The sequence below is a fragment of the Corythoichthys intestinalis genome, chromosome 5 (assembly GCF_030265065.1).
Source record: "Corythoichthys intestinalis isolate RoL2023-P3 chromosome 5, ASM3026506v1, whole genome shotgun sequence".
In the NCBI taxonomy this organism is placed as follows: Eukaryota; Metazoa; Chordata; class Actinopteri; order Syngnathiformes; family Syngnathidae; genus Corythoichthys; species Corythoichthys intestinalis.
Genome location: NC_080399.1, coordinates 1,824,573 through 1,850,196, shown reverse-complemented (window position 1 = coordinate 1,850,196; position 25,624 = coordinate 1,824,573). Strand labels below are relative to the sequence as shown.

Genomic DNA, 25,624 nt, shown 5'->3' with positions numbered 1-25,624 from the left:
ACAACACTGGCAAAATGACCCTTTGACACAACAAAAAGTGAGTACACCCCTTTGAAAAAATGTACATCCCTAAATGTCCAAATTGAGTACTGCTTGTCATTTTCCCTTCAAAATGTCATGTGACTCATTACATGAGTGCTGTCAGCATTGCTGCAGATATTGAAGAGGTGGGGGGTCAGACCATACGCCGCACTCTACATCAAATTGATGTGCGTGGCTGTCACCCCAGGAGGAAGCCCACAAACAGTTTACTGAAGACATGTCAACAAAGCACATGGATTACTGGAACCATGTCCAATGGTCTGATGAGAGGGGCGGGCTTTCTCGTGTTAGAGTGATACAAACAGTCAAGTAGTAAATCCGAGACACGATGTCCAATCAATTCAGACTGGGGGGGAGGCGAATGAACTCGTTCGCCAATCAAATTACATTGGACGTCTAGCAATGGCAGCCAATTAGTTACCTCATTTGGCCCAAAAATTAAACACGGCCGGCCCACATGAGATCTAATTGTCAACCAAAGTGATGCTGATACCCACTGACTTAGACGTTGATCTTCTGCGCTTATAGGAATATATCGGGACATGCGTGGTGTTGGTCGCCGCCGTTGCTTCCATCAGCAATTCGCTCTACGATCAGCTGTCTCCTGGATTGGTGGGGCTGGGCCTCACTTATGCACTCATGGTGAGACTTTCCACTACAGCCAATGTGACAACGTTAAAGCTGTTAAAACCGTGTTAAGGTTGTTGATGGTGTTTCCTTAGTCTGAGTGCTGTCAAAGTTATTAAAATAGATAATATCTAGGACTGCAGCTATTGGTTATTTTAGTGGTAGATTATTCTATCAACTAATTCGTTCAAGTAATTGGATTAGGAGCATTTAATGCATTGCAGAACAAATTTTAATAGATGTAAAACAAAGGCTTGTTTAGATTGTACTTTCAAAATAACATTAAATGCGAATACAAAATAAAATTCAGAAGTGTTTCTTCAGACTGTGCAGAATTGCTCATTTCAAAATAAAATACCAGATCTTAGCTGCAAACGGTAAATAATATTAATATTAATAATAAATGAGGATCTAGTTACAATAACAGAGCTATTGGCTAACTTGCATAGCAAAAGTCCGCTAGCTTGAATGCTATAAGATGCAATTTATTTATTTATTTATTTTTTACAATGCTCTTAACACATTTTTCAAACACATATTCCCACAAAAAATGCTAAATATACCTATGAACCAAATTAAGAATATAAAAAGACATATTAGCTCAACAAAAACTTACCTTATGTTGGTCTTAACGGGGAGCAGCTGGATTCAGCCATGTTATATGAGTGTGGTCATATTCACTGTTACCACTAGTTGGCAGTGTATCCACCCAAATCAATAAAACTAAATGCAAACACTTTCAAAACAAATCATTGCAACGCCACTCTAAACGAACACTCGAAGCAACAAAATTTGATTTGAAGCCTTTTTCTAATCAAAATTGTTAGTTAGTTGAGTTAATCGATTAATCGTTGCAGCATTAATAATAACTTTCTTTTTTCCAACAGGTGTCCAACTACCTGAACTGGATGGTGCGTAACCTGGCAGACATGGAAGTCCAGTTGGGATCCGTCAAGAGAATCAACGGGCTGCTGAAAACAGAACCGGAGAATTACGAGGGTTTGCTCAGTGAGTTCCAAAAATTTCTATACCAAATTTCTGTCAATCTCTGATTGATATAATATGACATTTTTAAATGTATAACTTATATATACTGTATATATACAGTATATACAGTGTATATACACATATATCAATGTTAGTGTTATTAAGGGCCAGAACTATTTTATTTCTCTTTATAGTCACTTTAAAGTCATTAAATCAACAGGAAGTGAAGGAATCTGACCTTTTAGCCAGACTGCCGGAATCACGCTAGCCGAACTGCCCGACCTGTGCTGGCGCAGCTCCAACGACCCGGGCCGGCAAAATTCGACAAACTGACCAAAAGGCCAAACTCTGTGCGTTCACCTTAGTCTTAATCCCTTGTACTGACTCCATTTTCAAAGCTGGAAAAAGGCTTGGAAGCACAAGTTGACAATTTATTCAGGTCGACAGCGATCAAACGGCAAGCCGAAACAGAAACAGACTCTGGCGACGAGGCACTCTCGTTCCAAGGTCAACATATCACAAGTCAACAAAAAGTTCCTGAGAAAAATGACCACGATTAGTTAAACATTGTCTTTTTGAAGGCTCCCGCTGGGCGGGCTGTGGACAGAAAACGGTGTGCTTGGGCGTTGTTTAGGATTATTGTCTGTTTGTGGATTGGACAGGTGGAATCGGGAGTTACTGTTGTCAGGTCAACGAGGGTTGTGGATTTTGCCACCTCAGCGTCAAAGGGGCTTTTGGAGTCTTATCAATCATGTTGTCAGTTGGATATTAGGGGTCCTCCGATGTTCCTTGTGTTGGGACAGGACGTCCCGCCATTTGTTCTCGACTGTCCAGGAGAACTGATAGCGAGAGTTGGTGGTGCAGACGTGGTCGTGTAGATGTCTTGCCTCGTCAGCGTCAATCTTGCTCAGTCAGTTGCATGACGCACACGTTGGGCTTCCGTGATAAGAAGGTGTCATGTATCTCTTATACCTTATATTCTGCTTGTTTTCCTTAAACTGTCGTTTAAATGTTATTTATTTTATATTGGGTGTGTCACAGTAATACAACAAGTCAAACAGTAAATCCGAGACACGATACTATTTCCTGATTGATTATATTAATTGTGTTAGAGTAATACAAACAGTAGATCGGTAAATTCGAGAAAAGATACTATTCCCTTCAAAGATCCATAAATGCCACAAAACAACACAAAATGTATCGGAAGTGACCCAAAATCAATAGGAAGTGACCCGATATCAAAAAGAAGTGACCTATAAATGCCCCAAAATTAAGAGGAAGTGACCAAATATCAAATGGATATATGAATGGATGTGGTTGACAGTGAAATCTCTGAAAGGCAACAGGAAGTGAGCTAATATAAACAGGAAGTGACCTAGAAATGACCCCAAATCAGCATGTAGTGACGCAATATCAATAGGAAATGACCTTAAATGGTACCACGGACAGAAAGACATGTACTGTAGGTCTTAAAAGAATAATTTTAATACGAGTTATAACAATTTCATTTTAAAACCCCTCCAAATGTTTTGTGCACTATGGGGGGGTGATGTCATTGGGCAACGCTGCCAGCCCTCCACGGTGTTACTCTTTAACTACATAAACGTGTCATCGGCGCGAGTGACGAATTGGTGTTTTTAGGCCCGTCTCAGGTCCCCGAGGGCTGGCCCCGACACGGCGAGATTCAGATCCAGAACCTGAGCGTGCGTTACGACACCACGCTTAAACCCGTGCTGAAAAACGTCCACGCGCACATCAGTCCGGGACAGAAGGTGAGGAATAGGCAACCCTAATTAGAAGATATGAGTATCTAAAAAGCAAAGGAAGAGCTCATAATAAATTTGGGTTGCAGGTGGGGATCTGTGGTCGTACGGGAAGTGGCAAATCTTCCTTCTCCCTGGCCTTTTTTCGCATGGTGGACATGTTTGAAGGTTGGTGCTGGTAAAAAAAGGGGGGGGGGGGACTGGTAAAAAGGGGAAAGAAGAAGAAAGGGGAAAAAGGCAAGAAAAAAATGGTTGGAGAAAAAACACAAAGAGGGGGAAAAGGGAAAAGAGGGAATTAAAGAAAAGGGAAAATAAAAGAAAAAAGGTAAAAAGGGGAAGAAAACAGAAAAACGAATTGGATAAAATATAAAAGAAACCATGGTAATTAAATTTTAAAAAAAGAAAAAAGAAACGGAAAAAGTTGTTTAAAAAAAAAAAGAAAGAAATGGGAAAATGGTTTGGGGGAAAAAAGACAACAGAAAGGGAAAAAGGAAAAAGAAAAAGGATAAAAAAGGGAGTTTCAAGAAAATGGAAAAAGTAAAAAAAAAAAAAAGAAGAAAGAAAATGGGAAAAGTGGTGGGAAAAGAAAAGAAAATTTGGGGGCACAAATGAAAAATATGGGAATAAAAGTAAAAAGAGGGAAAAGAAAAAAGGTGAAAAATACACAAAGGGGGAAATTAAAGAAAAGGGAAAATAAAAAAAAAAAAGAAAATGGAAAAAGGTTTCCCAAAAAAGAAAAAACAAAGAAAAGGGATAAAAATGTAAAAGGGGATGAAAAAAGAAAAATGAAAAAACATAAATAAGTAAAAGAAAAAAAATGGGCATAAAACTAAAAAAAAAGGAAAAAGAGGTAAAAAGACATGGGAAAATGTTTTAGGGGAAAAAGGAAAAAAGACAACAGAAAAGGAAAAAGAAAGGGTAGAAGGGGACGTTCAAGAAAAGGGAAACGTTTTTTTTTATTAAATAAAAAATGTAAAAAAAAAAAAAAAAAAAGGAAAAAAGAATGGGGAGAAGGGAAAAATTAGGGGCAGAATAAAAAAATAAAAGAAAAAAGAGATAAACAAGAACAATGGGAATAAAAGTAAAAAAGGAAAAAATACAAGGAAAATGGAAATAGAGGAAATTAAAGAAAAAAGGAAACGTTAAGAAAATGAGAAAAAGTTTAAAAAGGGAAAAAAAAGAAAAAATGGGAATAAATAAAAGAGAAACTCTAAAAGAAAACATGAATAAAATTAAAAAAGGGGGAGAAAATGGTTGAAAAAAGGAAATTAAAAAAAAGATCTGCAAATATGTACACATTTTCAGACACATGACCCAGGTTTTTGTGTCATTTGACAGGGAGGATCGTAATCGACCACATCGATATCGCCAAATTGCCTCTTCAGACGCTGCGCTCTCGCCTCTCCATCATCCTGCAAGACCCCATCCTCTTCAGCGGAACCATCCGGTCGGTATAAACTACAACACCTCCTGCAGTACATTTTAGCAGCCCTGCCTGGGGCGGGGGACAATTTAATTGGCCGGAGCCCCGAGCAACTGCTTGATTTGCAATAATTTGATCACTATTTTCATTGATCTGTATGTGCGTAGGTTTAACCTGGACCCAGAAATGAAAGCCACGGACGAGATGCTTTGGGAAGCTTTGGAGATTGCTCAACTCAAGCCCGTGGTCAAATCGCTACCAGGCGGACTAGGTAAGTTGGCTCTTGATTTTGTTGTGTGTGTGTCTGTTGGAATAGAAATCATTTATAAAATATCCTTTGTCACACAACAAAAATCAATTAATCAAGCGTGGTTGACAGACAACTGACTGTGATTATACACTTCGCCAGTAGGTGGTACTATGCGCACATGAAGCTTTGAGAAATGAACCTTTTTTCGCACCACTTGGCTCAATTGCCAGGTTGCTAGCATGATAGTGGCTAGCCACGAGAATTGGCTATTCGTGATCAAATATTTGCTTTAAGAAATGAAATCTTTCTTGAACCAATTGGCTCCAGTGGTTCAATGCCTCACAAGGCTTCATCTCATCATCATCACGACTAATGGCTATTCAGGGTAAAATATTAGCTATGAGAAACGAACCGTTTCTCGAACCAATTGGCTCACCATGAGTCATGGCTATTCCTGATAAAATTTTAGCTCATAGAAATGAACTTTTTCTGGAACTAATTGGGTCAAGTGGTTCGATGTAATGATGTTGAGATGAAGCCTCATGAGGTATTGAACCACTTGAGCCAATTGTTCATTTCTCTCAGTTATTATTTTACCATGAATAGCCTCTACTAGAGGCAATTCATGGTTCATGGTTCAATGCCTCATGAGGTATTGACCCACTTGAGCCAATTGTTCATTTCTCAAAGCTATTATTTGACCATGAATAGCCTCTAGTAGTGATGGTGAGATGAAGCCTCATGAAGCATTGAACCACTTGAGCCAATTGTTATTTTTTCAAAGCAAATATTTTACCAGAATGGCCATGGGTCATGCCTATTCCACTAGTAGCTATTCATGATCAAATATTTGCTTTGAGAAATGAACCCTTTTCTTTAACCCATTGGTCTCAAGTGGTTCAATGCCACATGAGGCTTCATCTCACCACTAGTAGTGGCTGTTCATGGAATAGTATTAGCTTTGAGAAATGAACTAGTAATGGTTATTGGTGGTAAAATATTAGCTTTGAGAAAAAAATGAGCCTTTTCATGAACCAATTGGCTAAAGTGGTTCAATGCCTCATGAGGGTGAGATGAAGCCTCATGAGGCATTGAACCACTTGAGCCAATTGTTCATTTCTCAAAGCTATTATTTTATCATGAATAGCCTCTACTAGAGGCTATTCATGGTGATGGTGAGATGAAGCCTCATGAGGCATTGAACCACTTGAGCCAATTATTATTTTTTCAAAGCAAATATTTTACCAGAATGGCCATGAGTCATGGCTATTCCACTAGTAGTAGCTATTCGTGATCAAAAATTTGCTTTGAGAAATGAACCCTTTTCATGAACCAATTGGTCTCAAGTGGTTCAATGCCACATGAGGCTTCATCTCACCACTAGTAGTGGCTGTTCATGGTATAGTATTAGCTCTGAGAAATGAACTAGTAATGGGTTATTGGTGGTAAAATATTAGCTTTGAGGAAAAAAAATGAACCCTCTCATGACCCAATTGGCTAAAGTGGTTCAATGCCTCATGAGGCTTCATCTCACCACTAGTAGTTTATATTTGTGGTGAAATATTAGTTTTGAGAAATGAACCCTTTCTTAAGCCAACTGGCCCAAGTGGTTCAATGCATCATGAGGCTTCATCTCCCCATCACCTGCCACTAGTAGTGGCAATTTGTGGTAAAATCTTAGTTTTGGCTTTTCATGGTCAAATATTTGCTTTGAGAAATGAACCTTTTCTTGAACCAATTGGCTCAAGTGGTTCAATGCCTCATAAGGATTCATCTCACCACTAGTAGTTTCTATTCTCAGTAAAATATTAGCTTTGAGAAATGAACCCTTTCTTAAACCAACTGGCCTACGTGGTTCAATGCCTCATGAGGCTTCATCTCCCCATTACTACGTGTGGCTATTCGCGTTAAAATATTAGCTTTGAGAAATGAACAATTGGCTCAAGTGGTTCAATTAGTAGTGGCTATTCATGGTCAAATATTTGCTTTGAGAAATGAACCTTTTCTTGAACCAAGTGGCTCAATGCCTCATAAGGCTTCATCTCACCACTAGTAGTTTCTATTCTCAGTTAAATATTAGCTTTGAGAAATAAACCCTTTCTTGAACCAATTGGTTCAATGCCTCATGATGCTTCATCTCACCATTAGTAGTTGTTATTCCTGGTAAAATATTAGCGTTGAGAAATGAACAATTGGCTCAAGTGGTTCAATTAGTAGTGGCTATTTGTGGTCAAATATTTGCTTTGAGAAATGAACATTTTTCTTGAACCAATTGGCTCAAGTGGTTCAATGCTTCATGAGGCTTCATCTCACCACTAGTAGTTTCTTTCTCAGTAAAATATTAGCTTTGAGAAATGAACCCTTTCTTGAACCGATCGGCTCAAGTGGTTCAATGCCTCATGATGCTTCATCTCACCATTAGTAGTTGTTATTCCTGGTAAAATATTAGTTTTTAGAAATGAACCCTTTTTTGAGCCAACTGTCCCAAGTGGTTCAATGCCTCACGAGGCTTCATCTCATTATCAACACTAGTCGCTATTTGTGGTTGAGTATTAGCTTTGAGGAATGAAACCTTTCTGGAACCAATTAGCTCAAGTGGTTCAATGCCTGATAAGGATTCATCTCACTACTAGTAGTTTCTATTCTCAGTAAAATATTAGCTTTGTGAAATGAACCCTTTCTTAAACCAACTGGCCCACGTGGTTCAATGCATCATGACGCTTCATCTCCCCATCACCTGTCACTAGTAGTGGCAATTCGTGGTAAAATCTTAGTTTTGGCTATTCATGGTCAAATATTTGCTTTGAGAAATGAACCTTTTCTTGAACCAATTGGCTCAAGTGGTTCAATGCCTCATAAGGATTCATCTCACCACTAGTAGTTTCTATTCTCAGTAAAATATTAGCTTTGAGAAATGAACCCTTTCTTAAACCAACTGGCCCACGTGGTTCAATGCCTCATGAGGCTTCATCTCCCCATCACTATGTGTGGCTATTCGCGGTAAAATATTAGCTTTGAGAAATGAACAATTGGCTCAAGTGGTTCAATTAGTAGTGGCTATTCATGGTCAAATATTTGCTTTGAGAAATGAACCTTTTCTTGAACCAAGTGGTTCAATGCCTCATAAGGCTTCATCTCACCACTAGTAGTTTCTATTCTCAGTTAAATATTAGCTTTGAGAAATAAACCCTTTCTTGAACCAATTGGTTCAATGCCTCATGATGTTTCATCTCACCATTAGTAGTTGTTATTCCTGGTAAAATATTAGTTTTTAGAAATGAACCCTTTTTTGAGCCAACTGTCCCAAGTGGTTCAATGCCTCACGAGGCTTCATCTCACCATTAGTAGTTGTTATTCCTGGTAAAATATTAGTTTTTAGAAATGAACCCTTTTTTGAGCCAACTGTCCCAAGTGGTTCAATGCCTCACGAGGCTTCATCTCATTATCAACACTAGTCGCTATTTGTGGTCGAGTATTAGCTTTGAGGAATGAAACCTTTCTGGAACCGATCGGCTCAAGTGGTTCAATTAGTAGTGGCTATTTGTGGTCAAATATTTGCTTTGAGAAATGAACATTTTTCTTGAACCAATTGGCTCAAGTGGTTCAATGCTTCATGAGGCTTCATCTCACCACTAGTAGTTTCTTTCTCAGTAAAATATTAGCTTTGAGAAATGAACCCTTTCTTGAACCGATCGGCTCAAGTGGTTCAATGCCTCATGATGCTTCATCTCACCATTAGTAGTTGTTATTCCTGGTAAAATATTAGTTTTTAGAAATGAACCCTTTTTTGAGCCAACTGTCCCAAGTGGTTCAATGCCTCACGAGGCTTCATCTCATTATCAACACTAGTCGCTATTTGTGGTCGAGTATTAGCTTTGAGGAATGAAACCTTTCTGGAACCAATTAGCTCAAGTGGTTCAATGCCTCATAAGGATTCATCTCACCACTAGTAGTTTCTATTCTCAGTAAAATATTAGCTTTGAGAAATGAACCCTTTCTTAAACCAACTGGCCCACGTGGTTCAATGCCTCATGAGGCTTCATCTCCCCATCACTATGTGTGGCTATTCGCGGTAAAATATTAGCTTTGAGAAATGAACAATTGGCTCAAGTGGTTCAATTAGTAGTGGCTATTCATGGTCAAATATTTGCTTTGAGAAATGAACCTTTTCTTGAACCAAGTGGTTCAATGCCTCATAAGGCTTCATCTCACCACTAGTAGTTTCTATTCTCAGTTAAATATTAGCTTTGAGAAATGAACATTTTTCTTGAACCAATTGGCTCAAGTGGTTCAATGCCTCATGAGGCTTCATCTCACCACTAGTAGTTTCTTTCTCAGTAAAATATTAGCTTTGAGAAATGAACCCTTTCTTAAACCAATCGGCTCAAGTGGTTCAATGCCTCATGATGTTTCATCTCACCATTAGTAGTTGTTATTCCTGGTAAAATATTAGTTTTTAGAAATGAACCCTTTTTTGAGCCAACTGTCCTAAGTGGTTCAATGCCTCACGAGGCTTCATCTCATTATCAACACTAGTCGCTATTTGTGGTCGAGTATTAGCTTTGAGAAATGAAACCTTTCTGGAACCAATTAGCTCAAGTGGTTCAAAGCCTCATGAGGCTTCATCTCACCACTAGAAGTGGATATTTGTGATAAAATATTTGCAGGCTATATGACTCGAAACCTACAAGCTAGGTTACCCTAGCAACCTACTGCCCCAGGCGACTGCTCATGCCAGAAACCGCCACTCATTGTCAAGTGACCTTCTCAAAGTCAAAAACAAAGTTGATGTCTCTTGTATGATCAATATTTCAAGCGCCGATTCTGCACAAAGCCTCTTCTCGGGTGGCCGTCTCGTATTGCGATCATATTGAATAGTTGTCTTTCTCCTTCGTAAGATGACCGCCGCGTAAGCGCGAGGCCAGATTTAGCCACCGTGGCCTCGGAGATGATCTCTTTGGACTTGATGTTTCTCCTTGTCATGAACAAACAGGCAAGGAGACGGTGTGAAGCGGACACCCGAGTATACGCCGTTCACAAGTCGCAGATTGACCTAGTTGTGGATTTTTCTTCCGTTGTTTTGATTGTTTGTGTTTTCTTGATTCGTCAACTATTTGTGGGGGTTGAAGTGAAAATGCATTTTCAGTGGTGCAGTTGCCCAAAAAGTGCTGCAAATAGCATAGAAATCATTTTTCGTCATTGTAGCAATATAATTTAGGATTTATTCAATTGATAATAATTTTGATTAAAATTAAAGGGATTAACACAGTACATTTTTCTCTTTCAACAAAATATTTTTTGTGTTATATATAATGTATAATTTTATTGTATATGAAAAAAGCAGTCATTTTTGCCTTTTAATTTTGAATCTTTTTATATGCATAAAAAATGTTTTTTTAAAAAATTGTGATGAACGAATTAACCCCTCAATGCCTGAATTATATTTAACGAATATACCAAAAAATTGTTTGTTACATAATTTCATAAAGTTAGGACTAATAATAAAAGAAATGTACAGAAAATTAAATGGAAACATGCGAAATAAAAAAAAATAGGAAAATGCTTACAAATACAAAATTGTAAAATATAGAAATCTAAAAGTAGAATTTATAAAATTAAAAACGGTTTGAAAAATTTTTTTTTCCCAAAAATACAGAAATTTTTTAAAAATAATTTAGTAGTTTTTATTAATTAAAAATTGAAATAATTTAATATTTGTATTCATTACTATTAACTAAAAATTAAAATGTACTTTGTATTTTATTTATTTATTATTCATTTATAATTTTAATCTACTTTTTAATGATTTACTTCTAACTTATTACTTATTTTTATTTTATTTATTTTTATTATTAATTTTTTGATTTATTTTTTATTTGATTGTATTTAATATTTTTTATTTCTAATTTTATTTTTAAAACATTTTTTATGTATTAGTTAAAAAAAATTATTGAGACTAATTTTTAATTTTTTGAATTTTACCAGCATAAAAAACAATTTTTTAAAATACTAAATTCTAAGATTATTTTGTTTTTCATTTTATTTTAATATTTAATCATTACATTGTACATTTATTTTAACCTTTCATTGATTTAAAAAAAATGAAATTGATTTTTTTAATATTCAATTATTATTATTATCATTATTTAATATTAATATTCTAGATGTATATTTTTAACCATTTATTGAAAATATAATATTCAAAATTTATTTTATTTTTTAAAAATATTTAACTATTATTATTTAATTTTCTTTTTTTTTTTTTGTCATTGATTTTTTTAAGGACTTTTGATTCAATTAATGGATATAAATATTTTAATTTTATATTTTTTTTATGAATACTTGGCATTTCGCCAATGTTATATTTTTATTGAATGTAAATTCAAGGAGTTTAAACAGCTTAAAGTTTTTTTTTTTTTTCAACGTGGCAAATGAATTTCTTTACAGACGCCAACGTGACGGAAGGAGGAGAAAACTTCAGCCAGGGTCAGCGTCAGCTCTTCTGCTTGGCTCGCGCCTTCGTCAGGAAGAGCAGCATCCTCATCATGGACGAAGCCACGGCATCCATCGACATGGCCACGGTCAGATGGCGCGCCTTGTCTATGGGGTGGTGGGATTTTTACGTTATAAAGAAAATTGCTATATCACCTCAATTCCTTTTGATATGGGGACATTTCTGGGTCACTTCCAGTTGATATCAGGTCACTTCCTGTCGATTTGAAGTCATTTATGGATCACTTCCTGTTGTTTTGGGTCACTTTCTTTACATTTTCGGTCACATCCTGGAAATCCTGGGGCATTTGAGGTCACTCAAAGCCAACTCTCCCAGTTTAAATGAATTGGACATCTATCTTTTTTGCTAGCAATGAGTTAACAGTAACAAAAAGCAAATAATATATAATTGAGACCTGAACATCACATTTGAAGTCACGTAGGCCATTTACACACCAAATGTCAATTACGTAGCTACATGAACCAGCATATGCACCGCCAGCTTTTATGTCGTGAAGTTTAATTGACTTGGCCTATAAAGAGCTAAAAAGCCATTGCTTTGTCACTTGGATTCTATATTTAGTTGCATGACCAGGCCGGAGAATAGTGATAGTGCCGGAGGGGATCAGAGGCGCTTGAGATATTGAGGAGACAAACGTCACTCTTTGTCTATTAGCGCATTGAGGAGATGCTGTCAAGCAGCTGATTGCACCAACTCACCCTCAGGCGCTTCCAATATAGAAAGAAGCCCTTTACTTTTATCAAGCCACTGCTTAATGTCTCCAATTCCATTTCCTTATTGTTGGTAGCTTTGGAAAAAAAAAGTCTCGGGCTGCATCTACCGATTATTTACAGTGCTTTGCAAAAGTATTCGGCCTCCTTGAATCTTGCAACCTTTCGCCACATTTCAGGCTTCAAACATAAAGATATGAAATTTAATTTTTTTGTCAAGAATCAACAACAAGTGGGACACAATCGTGAAGTGGAACAACATTTATTGCATAATTTCAACTTTTTTAACAAATAAAAAACTGAAAAGTGGGGCGTGCAATATTATTCGGCCCCTTTACTTTCACTGCAGCAAACTCACTCCAGAAGTTCAGTGAGGATCTCTGAATGATCCAATGTTGTCCTAAATGACCGATGATGATAAATAGAATCCACCTGTGTGTAATCAAGTCTCCGGATAAATGCACCTGCTCTGTGATAGTCTCAGGGTTCTGTTTAAAGTGCAGAGAGCATTATGAAAACCAAGGAACACACCAGGCAGGTCCGAGATACTGTTGTGGAGAAGTTTAAAGCCGGATTTGGATTTCCCAAGCTTTAAACATCTCAAGGAGCACTGTGCAAGCCATCATATTGAAATGGAAGGAGCATCAGACCACTGCAAATCTACCAAGACCCGGCCGTACTTCCAAACTTTCTTCTCAAACAAGGAGAAAACTGATCAGAGATGCAGCCAAGAGGCCCATGATCACTCTGGATGAACTGCAGAGATCTACAGCTGAGGTGGGAGAGTCTGTCCATAGGACAACAAACAGTCGTACACTGCACAAATCTGGCCTTTATGGAAGAGTGGCAAGAAGAAAGCCATTTCTCAAAGATATCCATAAAAAGTCTCGTTTAAAGTTTGCCACAAGCCACCTGGGAGACACACCAAACATGTGGAAGAAGGTGCTCTGGTCAGATGAAAGCAAAAATGGAACTTTTAGGCCACAATGCAAAACGATATGTTTGGTGTAAAAGCAACACAGCTCATCACCCTGAACACACCATCCCCACTGTCAAACATGGTGGTGGCAGCATCATGGTTTGGGCCTGCTTTTCTTCAGCAGGGACAGGGAAGATGGTTAAAATTGACGGGAAGATGGATGCAGCCAAATACAGGAACATTTTGGAAGAAAACCTGTTGGTATCTGCACAAGACCTGAGACTGGGACGGAGATTTATCTTCCAACAGGACAATGATCCAAAACATAAAGCCAAATCTATAATGGAATGGTTCAAAAATAAACGTATCCAGGTGTTAGAATGGCCAAGTCAAAGTCCAGACCTGAATCCAATCGAGAATCTGTGGAAAGAGCTGAAGACTGCTGTTCACAAACACTCTCCATCCGACCTCACTGAGCTCGAGCTGTTTTGCAAGGAAGAATGGGCAAGAATGTCAGTCTCTCGATGTGCAAAACTACATACCCCAAGCGACTTGCAGCTGTAATTGGAGCAAAAGGTGGCGCTACAAAGTATTAACGCAAGGGGGCCGAATAATATTGCACGCCCCACTTTTCAGTTTATTTGTTAAAGTTTAAATTATCCAATAAATGTTGTTCCACTTCACGATTGTGTCCCACTTGTTGTTGATTCTTGACAAAAAATTAAAATTTTATATCTTTATGTTTGAAGCCTGAAATGTGGCGAAAGGTTGCAAGGTTCAAGGGCGCCGAATAATTTTTCAAGGCACTGTAATTGCAGTGGTACCTCTACTTATGAACGTCTCTACATAAGGATTTTTCAGGTTAAGACAGGATATTTTTGCCTTTTGTTACAAAGCAATTTTAGGATATGAAAGGCAAAAAAACAGTATGGCCTGCAACATACAGTGGGGCAAATAAGTATTTAGTCAACCACTAATTGTGCAAGTTCTCCCACTTGAAAATATTTGAGAGGCCTGTAATTGTCAACATGTGTAAACCTCAACCACGAGAGACAGAATGTGGGGAAAAAAAACAGAAAATCACATTGTTTGATTTTTAAAGAATTTATTTGCAAATCATGGTGAAAAATAAGTATTTGGTCAATACCAAAAGTTCATCTCAATACTTTGTTATGTACTCTTTGTTGGCAAAAACTGAGGCCAAACATTTTCTGTAACTCTTCAGAAGCTTTTCACACTCTGTTGCTGATATTTTGGCCCATTCCTCCATGCAGATCTCCTCTAGAGCAGTGATGTTTTGGGGCTGTTGTTGGGCAACACGGACTTTCAACTCCCTCCTCACCCCGTGGCGTCAAAATGATAACAAGAACGGTGAGCAAAAATCCCAGAACCACACGGGGGGGACCTAGTGAATGACCTATAGAGAGCTGGGACCACAGTAACAAAGGCTACTATCAGTAACACAATGTGCCGCCAGGGACTCAAATCCTGCACTGCCACACGTGCCCCCCTGCTGAAGCCGGTACACGTCCAGGCCCGTCTGCGGTTCGCTAGAGAGCATTTGGATTATCCAGAAAAAGACTGGGAGAATGTGTTATGGTCAGATCAAACCAAAATAGAACTTTTTGGTAGAAACACAGGTTCTCCTGTTTGGAGGAGAAAGAATACTGAATTGCACCATACCCACTGTGAAGCATTGGGGTGGAAACATCACGCTTTGGGGCTGTTTTTCTGCAAAGGGACCCAGACGACTGATCTGTATAAAGGAAAGAATGAATGGGGCCATGTATGGAGAGATTTTGAGTGAAAATCTCCTTCCGTCAGCAAGGGCATTGAAGATGAGACGTGGCTGGGTCTTTCAGCATGACAATGATCCCAAACACAGCACTGGGGCAACAAAGGAGTGGCTTCGTACTAAGCATTTCAAGGTCCTGGAGTGGCCTAGCCAGTCTCCAGATCTCAACCCCATAGAAAATCTGCGGAGGGAGTTGAAAGTCTGGGTTGCCCAACAACAGCCCCAAAACATCACTGCTCTAGAGGAGATCTGCATGGAGGAATGGGCCAAAATAACAGCAACAGTGTGTGAAAAGCTTGTGAAGAGTTACAGAAAACGTTTGGCCTCCGTTATTGCTAACAAAGGGTACATAACAAAGTATTGAGATGAACTTTTGGTATTGACCAAATACTTATTTTCGCATTATTTTATTGCAATGTTTTTCCTTATTCAGATTTGTTTCAAGACTACAGTTACAGGTAGACTTCACTTTGATGGTTTTTGCAATTTTGTTGTTTTATCACAATTAGAGCTGAAACGAATACTCGAGCAACTCGAGTAACTCGAGTTTAAAAACTGATCCGAGTAATTTTATTCACCTCGAGTAATCGTTTATTTTGACAGCTCTAAGCATCACATTTTGCTCGGACTACTTTTAATGCGGGACAACGCGCCAAAAAAAAAAAACTTACGTGCTTATCAAAGTCCTAAATGATATTCGTCGGAATACCGATGCAGGCAAATCATCTGTTCTGCTACTATTGGATCTCAGTGCCGCATTTGACACGGTTGATCACAACATACTACTCAGCAGATTGGAACAGTGGGTAGGGCTTACTGACACTATTCTTCAGTGGTTCACATCCTATTTACATGATAGGGATTTCTTTGTGTCAATTGGAAACTATCAGTCAGAACGAACCAAATTCACGTGTGGAGTCCCTCAAGGGTCAATTCTTGGACCACTCTTATTTAACATCTATATGCTTCCGTTAGCTCAGATAATGGAACAGTATGACATCTCCTATCACGCCTATGCAGATGACACACAACTGTACATTTCTGTGTCCCCACATGATTATAGTCCCTTAGTCTCCCTGAGTAAATGCATTCATCAAATCAATGAATGGATGTGCCAGAATTTTCTCCAGTTAAATGTGGAGAAGACAGAGGTGATCATTTTTGGGCGAAAAAAGGAAAGGTCAAAGATAAGCAGCCAACTTAGCACAATGTCACTTAGAGCTACAAATCAAGTCAGAAACCTTGGCGTATTTATTGACTCGGACCTAAAATTTGACAGCCATCTAAAGTCCGTCACTAAATCCGCTTATTACCACCTAAAAAATATAACCAGAATTAAGGGGCTTCTGACTCAACAAGACATGGAAAAACTTAAGCATGCATTCATTTTCAGCAGATTGGACTACTGCAACGGTATATTTACAGGTCTTGATAAAAAATCAGTCAGGAAGCTCCAGCTAGTACAGAATGCTGCAGCCAGAGTCCTCACAAATACAAGGAAGCTGGACCACATTACACCGGTTTTGAAATCGCTACACTGGCTTCCAGTGAGTCAGAGGATAGACTATAAAATACTACTGCTCGTCTACAAAACACTTAATGGCCTTGGACCAAAATAGATGCTTGACTTGTTAGATTCCTATGAGACATCTAGACCCCTAAGGTCGTCTGGAACGGGTCTTCTGCATGTTCCAAGAACAAGAACCAAGCAGGGTGAGGCAGCATTTAGTTATTATGCTCCTCACCTCTGGAACAAGTTACCCGAACGTCTGAAGTATGCTCAAACTGTTAGCTCCTTTAAATCAGGGCTAAAAATGCTTTTGTTTAGCACTGCATATCCATAACTGTCTATATATTTCAATCTACCTGCCTTCTATTCCTCTTGTGCTTATCTCCATTGCTGATTTCAATGATTATTATTAGTAGTAGTTTTTGCTTTATTTTTATTTTTGTTTTATTTTTATTTATTCATTTTTATTCTGTGATTAAATGCGATCTTTTGTCTTGGTTTTTACGTTGTGTTGATTTAAATGTGATTTTTATGGTCTTCGTGTGATGTAAAGCACTTTGAATTGCCTTGTGTTGAATTGTGCTATATACAGTAAATAAATTTGCCTTGCCTTGCCTTGCCTTGCCTTGCCTACTGCAGCCGACAGCCGCTACAAACGACGCCGACGTTGCTAAATACTAGCCCGCACGATGCTTCGTTGGTAATAGGTAGCGTCTCATGAGTCTCATAGAGATCACATGTATGTTGAACTAGATGCGTATCGACAGACTCGGCCGCGTCTGGGCAGCGTTAGTAAACAGCCGCCATCTTAAAGAAGTAGAGCGCTAAGCGCTAATAAAGATAATAAGATTAACGTTACTGTGACTAGCTCACGTAACGTTAGCCCTGCGGAAGGGCTAGGTTTCTATTAATTATGACCACTTTCGATGCGTGGCTAACGTGTCTTACATACAGGCTTTAACATAACATAGCGTTGTGGAGTGATGAAGATGTAAAATAAAAACTCAATCATGCTAACTATCAATTTTAGCTCAGTAGTCATTGCTGGATAAAACACCAAGTAGCGCTAGTCCCTAATGTGCTCCAATACAGCCTGTATCATACATTTATTTTGAACACTGCAAAAACTCCAAATCCTATCAGGACTTAAGAGTTTAGACTAACTTCAAACTTAACTAGAACTTAAAAATAGCTTGACACAAATAGAAATTCAATTGAAACACGTGGGGAAAAAATCCTAACTTTTAAGTGATGTGTGTTATCAAGCGTAAAGGCATTTTTATATTTTTTATTTAATAAGGTCTAAAGGTTTTTTGAGTGAAAGCAGTGAATTAGTCTTTTTTTTAATTCTAGTTACATCTGAGATACAATTGTTGGCTGTTTTCAACGATATACATCGAAAATAAAGACATTGATTGACTAAAAATGGTTCAAGATTAGATGAAATGTCTTGTTTTCTCATGTATATTTATAATTGCTCTTCACCTAAAAATGTATTTGTTTTATCCGATTACTCGATTAATCGATAGAATTTTCAGTCGATTACTCGATTACCAAAATATTCGATAGCTCCAGCCCTAATCACAATCGATTGGTTTATTTACATTTGAAAAACCAGAAGCCATTCATTTACGAATGTGATTGCACTTTAGTTGACATATTTAAATGTTCAGATATTAAGATTTGAATGAGGCAAAATAACATGCTTTTTCTCTCAAAAATATTGTTATAATCATTTGTTTTGGATGTACTGTATTTTCTGTATAAAAATTAATTTGGTGTTCAAAACTTGAGTCTTTATAAACAGGGGGTCGTCTTACAGTGCCTTGCAAAAGTATTCGGCCCCCTTGAATCTTGCAACCTTTCGCCACATTTCAGGCTTCAAACATAAAGATATGAAATTTAATTTTTTTGTCAAGAATCAGCAACAAGTGGGACACAATCGTGAAGTGGAACAACATTAATTGGATAATTTAAACTTTTTTAACAAATAAAAAACTGAAAAGTGGGGCGTGCAATATTATTCGGCCCCCTTGCGTTAATACTTTGTAGCGCCACCTTTTGCTCCAATTACAGCTGCAAGTCGCTTGGGGTATGTTTCTATCAGTTTTGCACATCGAGAGACTGACATTCTTGCCCATTCTTCCTTGCAAAACAGCTCGAGCTCAGTGAGGTCGGACGGAGAGTGTTTGTGAACAGCAGTCTTCAGCTCTTTCCACAGATTCTCCATTGGATTCAGGTCTGGACTTTGACTTGGCCATTCTAACACCTGGATACGTTTATTTTTGAACCATTCCATTGTAGATTTGGCTCTATGTTTTGGATCATTGTCCTGTTGGAAGATAAATCTCCGTCCCAGTCTCAGGTCTTGTGCAGATACCAACAGGTTTTCTTCCAGAATGTTCCTGTATTTGGCTGCATCCATCTTCCCGTCAATTTTAACCATCTTCCCTGTCCCTGCTGAAGAAAAGCAGGCCCAAACCATGATGATGCCACCACCATGTTTGACAGTGGGGATGGTGTGTTCAAGGTGATGAGCTGTGTTGCTTTTACGCCAAACATATCGTTTTGCATTGTGGCCAAAAAGTTCAATTTTGGTTTCATCTGACCAGAGCACCTTCTTCCACATGTTTGGTGTGGCTTGTGGCAAACTTTAAACGAGACTTTTTATGGATATCTTTGAGAAATGGCTTTCTTCTTGCCACTCTTCCATAAAGGCCAGATTTGTGCAGTGTACAACTGATTGTTGTCCTATGGACAGACTCTCCCACCTCAGCTGTAGATCTCTGCAGTTCATCCAGAGTGATCATGGGCCTCTTGGCTGCATCTCTGATCAGTTTTCTCCTTGTTTGAGAAGAAAGTTTGGATGGACGGCCGGGTCTTGGTAGATTTGCAGTGGTCTGATCCTCCTTCCATTTCAATATGATGGCTTGCACAGTGCTCCTTGAGATGTTTAAAGCTTGGGAAATCTTTTTGTATCCAAATCCGGCTTTAAACTTCTCCACAACAGTATCTCGGACCTGCCTGGTGTGTTCCTCGGTTTTCATAATGCTCTCTGCACTTTAAACAGAACCCTGAGACTATCACAGAGCAGGTGCATTTATACGGAGACTTGATTACACACAGGTGGATTCTATTTATCATCATCGGTCATTTAGGACAACATTGGATCATTCAGAGATCCTCACTGAACTTCTGGAGTGAGTTTGCGGCACTGAAAGTAAAGGGGCCGAATAATATTGCACGCCCCACTTTTCAGTTTTTTATTTGTTAAAAAAGTTGAAATTATCCAATAAATGTTGTTCCACTTCACGATTGTGTCCCACTTGTTGTTGATTCTTGACAAAAAAATTAAATTTCATATCTTTATGTTTGAAGCCTGAAATGTGGTGAAAGGTTGCAAGATTCAAGGGGGCCGAATACTTTGGCAAGGCACTGTATATTCGGGCCAATACGGTACTTACATTCGTTCACGGACGCACACATTTTAACAGGTGGCTGTCCTTTGCTCGAAATGCGCACCTTACGCTTATTCTCGCTCCCAGAATACGCAGCGCTTGTGACGTAGGACAATAAGAGGACTGGTTGCTAAGGGAACGTGTGCATACCCAAGAAACCTTGCTAAAAGGAGTATTAAAATTGCTAATAAAAATCGTTTAGGATTAGTTTCGATGCATATATGTTATATTTTTCTTATACAGTATTGAACGAGGAATACGATAGACCCATTAATAGACTTTTTTGGAAAAAGCACCATTTCTTTAAGTAGTCACATGAATATTGAGGTGGCCTGTGAAAATCAACGTTAAACAACTCAGCAAGGACTTTCCAGACAGTACTGTGTGAGTGACTCTGTAAAGAATCATGTGGTATTGATAGCTGATTGGATTTTCTTAAACATGTATAATCTACCTGACATGGTTAATGCTGATTGGGATTGATATCAGATATATTAGATTATCTGCCGAGTGATTCCATGGTTTTATGCGACAGTGCAGTAAAGCTGTGTGTGCTAAATCTGTTGCCCCTCTTGGGGCCCCAGGCAATTTCCTGGTTTGCCTAATGGGATGTGACGCCTCCGTCTATGACAGATGCTGCTGTCAAATAAAGTGTTACCGGTTAATATCTTTTGGTGTAAACATCCCATAATACAGTGAGGACAGCTGCAGCTTATAGTCCAGTGCGGCTTATCTATGTACAAATGCCGTTTTCATGTCAAATTTGGTGTGTATTGGCTTATTGTCATGTGCGCCTTATAGTGCCAATTTTTCTGTCAGCTGCAAAAATTTTTAGACACAGCAAACAGACAGGTCTTTCCTCATCTCCCACTGTATTAAAAGTCATAGCCAAAGGCCTAACACTATCATACATTTCGTCATATTCCCTTGTCTTAGCTTTTCATATCTCCAGTGCTCTTTGCTGTGTGCTCTTGTTTGGTTCAAAATTACTGCACACACTCTGAAAATTAGAGTTGAAAATTAGAGTGCCACTGCCACCCACTGAGTGGATGTGCAATAACATTTTGAGTACAGTAGTGAGTGAGTAGTTTTCCTAGTTTTTGTCCAAATTTGTCCATTTACACATCAACAAAAATGTTCTCACGCAGGAGAGCATCTTGCAGAAAGTGGTGATGACGGCGTTCGCCGACAGGACGGTGGTCACCATAGCGGTAAGCTGGCGCGAATCGGCGCCGTCCCTCCCGCTTTTGACGTTGTTTTCCCTGTGACAGCACCGCGTCCACACCATCTTAAACGCCGATTCTGTGATCGTGATGAAGCGGGGGCTGATCCTGGAGCACGACCGACCGGGAGCGCTGCTGGACAAGCCGGACAGCGTCTTCGCCTCCTTCGTGCAAGCCGACAAGTAGCACAGACAGGAAGACGTCGCCGACAAAATAAAGACATTCAAAGTGCAATTGATCGTCGGGATATTTACATTAATTTTTTATTCATATTGTATAATAATATGTAACAATGTGAAATGCTTGTTAATAAAAGACATATGATGGTACTGTATATGAAGTTTAGATTGCCCTCTGTTGGATTCCGTTGACATGTATAAATGTCCAATCCAATTGGAACTGGGTCCAATTACATGTTTATTTTGTAAAAATAAAAAGACTTGCTAAAGTCTGTGGTTGTTTCCTTTCAGAACAACCAACTTAACAATGCGTGGTTGTTTTGGATTACTCATCCTAACCTGGGATTGAACCCTAGAACTCACAACTGTGAGGTACCCTGCTAACCACTCAACTACTGTGCTTCCTGCATCTTTTCTTCTGAGAACAAAAACACCCTATTATACATGGGTTTTTTGGGGGGTTTTTTTGCCTTACTATACATGGTCTTTTTTTGTTTATAGAATTGAATTGAGAACGACCTACTATAAATGGTCTTTTTTGTTTAAACAAATATTTTGCAAAACTGTCTTTTTTGATTAAAACAAAAACACTTTATGAAACATCTTTTTTATTTAAATAAATGCCTTACTATAAATAGTCTTTTAAAAAAAAAAAAAAAAAAAAAAAAACTCACTATACATGGGCTTTTTTATTTATTTAAAAAAAAAACACATTACTATACATGGTCATTTTTTATTTAAAAAAACACCTTGCTATCCATGGACTTTTTTTATATTAAAAAAAAAAAAATCACTATACAATGTCCTTTTAGTTAAAAAAAAAAAAAAAAAGATTAATGAGTAAAATAAATAAAACACCTCACTATAAATGGTCAGTTTTTTATTAGAAAATACATAAATGAAACATCTTACTATACATGGTCATTTTTTATTTTAAAAAAGGGGGGGAAGGGGTTATTTAAAAAACACCTTACAAAACATTGTTATTTTTTATTTAAAACAAAACGCCTAACTATAAATGGTCTTTTTTTACTTAAAAAAATAAAAATAAATAAAAAAAAACCTCACTGTACATGGGCTTTTTTCTTTATTACAAAAAAAACACATTACTATACATAGTCATTTTTTTATTAAAAAAAAAACACTTTACTTTCCATGGACTTTTTTTTTTTTTTTGATTAAAAAAAAAAACTTCCAAAAATTATTTTTTTATTTAAAAAGAAAAATAAAAAACCTTACTGGAAATGGTCATTTTATATTTAAAAAAAAAAAAAAAAAAAAAAAAAAAAACTCAATACCATGTCTTTTTCGTAAAAAAAATAAAAATAAATAAAAGTAAAATAAATGAAACACCTCACTATATAAATGGTCAGTTTTTTATTAGAAAATACATAAATAAAACATCTTACTATACATGGTCTTTTTTTATTTAAAAAAAGGTGGGGGGGGGGTTTATTTAAAAAACGCCTTACAAACCATTGTTATTTTTTATTTAAAACAAAACACCTTACTATAAATGGTCTTTTTATTTAAAAAAACAAAAACAAAAAACACTTCACTACAGATGGTCTTTTTTGCTAGAGAAAAACAAAACAAAACACTATACGTGTTCTTTTTTTATTATTAAAAATTAAACACCTTACGAAACATTTTTTTTTTTTACTAAAACAAAAACACCCAACAAAATGGTCTTTTTTATTAAAACTTTTTTTTATTAAAATTTACAAAATTCTTTTTTTCATAAAAAAAAAATAAATAAAAATAAAATAAACGCCTTACTATACATGGTCTTTTTTTAAAATTAAAAAAATTATAATAAAAAATTAAACACTTTGCTAGACATGGACTTTTTTATACTATACAATGTCTTATTACGTTAAAAAATAAAACATCTTACAACAAAGGGTCATTTTTTATTTAAAAAAAAAACACCTTAGTATACATGGACTGTTTTGATCAAGAAAAAAAAAATGAAACACTTTACTATAAATGGTCCTTTTTGATTTTTAAAAAAATAATAATAAAACGCCATGCTTAAAATGGTCATACTTTACCATACTATACTATACTATACTATACTATACTATACTATACTATACTATACTATACTATACTATACTATACTATACTATACTATACATATTTACTTATTTATTTGTATTTTTCCAGGGGAAAAAAAAAGGCTTTACTGACCCTGACCTAGGATTGAACCCGCTTGATCTCACATCTACTAGGTATATTTATTCATTCGCTCGAATAAATTGGACGTCTCGCGCCGTCAGGGTTGATAATAATTAACTATAATAGAATAGAACAGAACAGAACAATAAGCTATAGTTTTGTTTCCCGCGTAACAAAAACGCGTAAAAACCCTCTTGGCGGCAAGGAGAGGACCGAGTTGCATGGTGGAAGCACCATCGTCCTCCCTACCCCCATCTCATCTTGAAGCTTGGACCGTCATCCTCCAGCAAAAACTGGCTGCGAGGCGCATTCTCACATTACGCCGGGTGCCTGCCGCTTCAGCATGGGGGGGAGGTGCATGGTGCACCGTGAATGACGGTGGCAGCTGAGGACGAGGAATCCCCCCACCGATTGCGGGAAGGCTAATAACGCTATAAGACAAGAGGAAGGAGCTCAGCCGCTGCACCAGCGGCGTTTGACGCTCGCTCGCCCGCCCGCCCGCAATCATGTTGTCTCGAAAGGGCCTCCAGCTTCCGGAGGACTACCTGCTGACGCGCCTGGCCGAGGACGTCCAGCAGCCCAAGTCGAAGGCCAAAGCGCGCAAGGCTCGCTTCGTGGCCAAGAACGGCGCGTGTAACGTGGCGCACACCAACATCCGCGAGCAGGGCCGCTTCCTGCAGGACGTCTTCACCACGCTGGTGGATCTCAAGTGGCTTCACACGCTCATCATCTTCACCATGTCCTTCCTGTGCAGCTGGCTCCTCTTCGCCATGATGTGGTGGCTGCTGGCCTTCGCGCACGGGGACCTGGACCCGCGCGAGCGCTCCGATTGGACGCCGTGCGTCACGGAAATCCGCTCCTTCGCCTCGGCTTTCCTCTTCTCCATCGAGGTGCAGGTGACCATCGGCTTCGGCGCCCGCATGGTGACGGAGGAGTGCTGGTCCGCCATCCTGGTGCTGATCGCGCAGAACATCGCCGGCCTCCTCATTAACGCCATCATGCTGGGCTGCATCTTCATGAAGACGGCGCAGGCGCACCGGCGCGCCGAGACGCTCATCTTCAGCAAGCACGCCGTGGTCTCGGTGCGCAACAACCGCTTGTGCTTCATGGTGCGCATCGGCGACCTGCGCAAGAGCATGATCCTCTGCGCCACCGTGCGCATGCAGGTGGTCCGCCGCAGCGCCACCGACGAAGGCGAGCTGCTGCCCTTGGACCAGATCGACGTCCACATCGATAACCCGGTGGGCACCAACGCCGTCTTCCTGGTCTCGCCCATCATCGTCTGCCACGTCATCGACAAGGACAGCCCACTCTACGGCGTGTCCGCCGAGGACCTGCAGCGCGACGAGGTGGAGGTGGTGGTGATTCTGGAAGGCGTGGTGGAGACCACAGGTATCACCACGCAGGCCAGGACCTCCTACGTGTCCGAGGAGATCCTGTGGGGGCACCGATTCGTACCCACCGTGTCCGAAGAGGACGGCGTCTACGCGGTGGACTACTCCAAGTTCGGGAACACTCAGAGGGTGCCCACTCCGACCTGCAGCGCCAAAAAACTGGATCAGGCGGGTGGCATCGCCAGGCTCAAACTCAGCGAGGGCGTCACCTTGCGGCCGTCGTTGAGACGGCGACGGGGGGCTTCGGTCCTGCGCCGATCCAGGCTCGATAGCTGCTGAGTGCTTGACGTTACCTTGAACTCGCTCGCGTGGGACGATCACGTCACGTGACATCCGCTCGTACAAAACGACGTCATCCCAGATAAGGACAAAACACGGGATTCACCGACACATCAGGAAGAATTATATGACTTTCATTTATGGCTTTTTGCTTCTTTTTTTTTTTCTAATTCAGAAGTGGCAATTCTCCAAAATAAAATCTAATTTTATTGCCATCAGAAATGGTCCTAGACATAAAATATGTAAATATTAAATATTTATTCACACATTTTTTTCTTTGTTTTTAATTTTCTTGTTGTATAACAGATTATATATTTATATATATATATATATATATATATATATATATATATATATATATATATATATA

At 38.7% G+C, this 25,624-nt stretch overlaps 2 protein-coding genes across 2 annotated transcripts in view; both read left to right on the top strand.

Moving 5' to 3' along the window:
* The window catches only part of abcc8 (ATP-binding cassette, sub-family C (CFTR/MRP), member 8), a 97,181-nt gene extending 75,537 nt beyond the window's left edge, over window positions 1-21,644 (top strand). The window contains exons 31-39 of the mRNA XM_057836461.1: window positions 571-684; window positions 1,557-1,677; window positions 3,298-3,428; window positions 3,509-3,587; window positions 4,758-4,866; window positions 5,010-5,113; window positions 11,540-11,673; window positions 21,147-21,209; window positions 21,270-21,644. Coding sequence (XP_057692444.1) covers window positions 571-684; window positions 1,557-1,677; window positions 3,298-3,428; window positions 3,509-3,587; window positions 4,758-4,866; window positions 5,010-5,113; window positions 11,540-11,673; window positions 21,147-21,209; window positions 21,270-21,407 — 993 coding nt within the window. The 3' untranslated portion in view covers window positions 21,408-21,644. The remainder of the gene's footprint in view (window positions 1-570; window positions 685-1,556; window positions 1,678-3,297; window positions 3,429-3,508; window positions 3,588-4,757; window positions 4,867-5,009; window positions 5,114-11,539; window positions 11,674-21,146; window positions 21,210-21,269) is intronic.
* Window positions 21,645-24,087: 2,443 nt separating this feature from the next.
* Window positions 24,088-25,351, top strand: kcnj11 (potassium inwardly rectifying channel subfamily J member 11). Its single transcript, XM_057837061.1, has one exon. It carries the CDS (start codon window positions 24,088-24,090, stop codon window positions 25,252-25,254), a length of 1,167 nt encoding a protein of 388 aa, XP_057693044.1. The 3' UTR covers window positions 25,255-25,351.
* The last annotated feature ends 273 nt before the right edge of the window (window positions 25,352-25,624 follow it).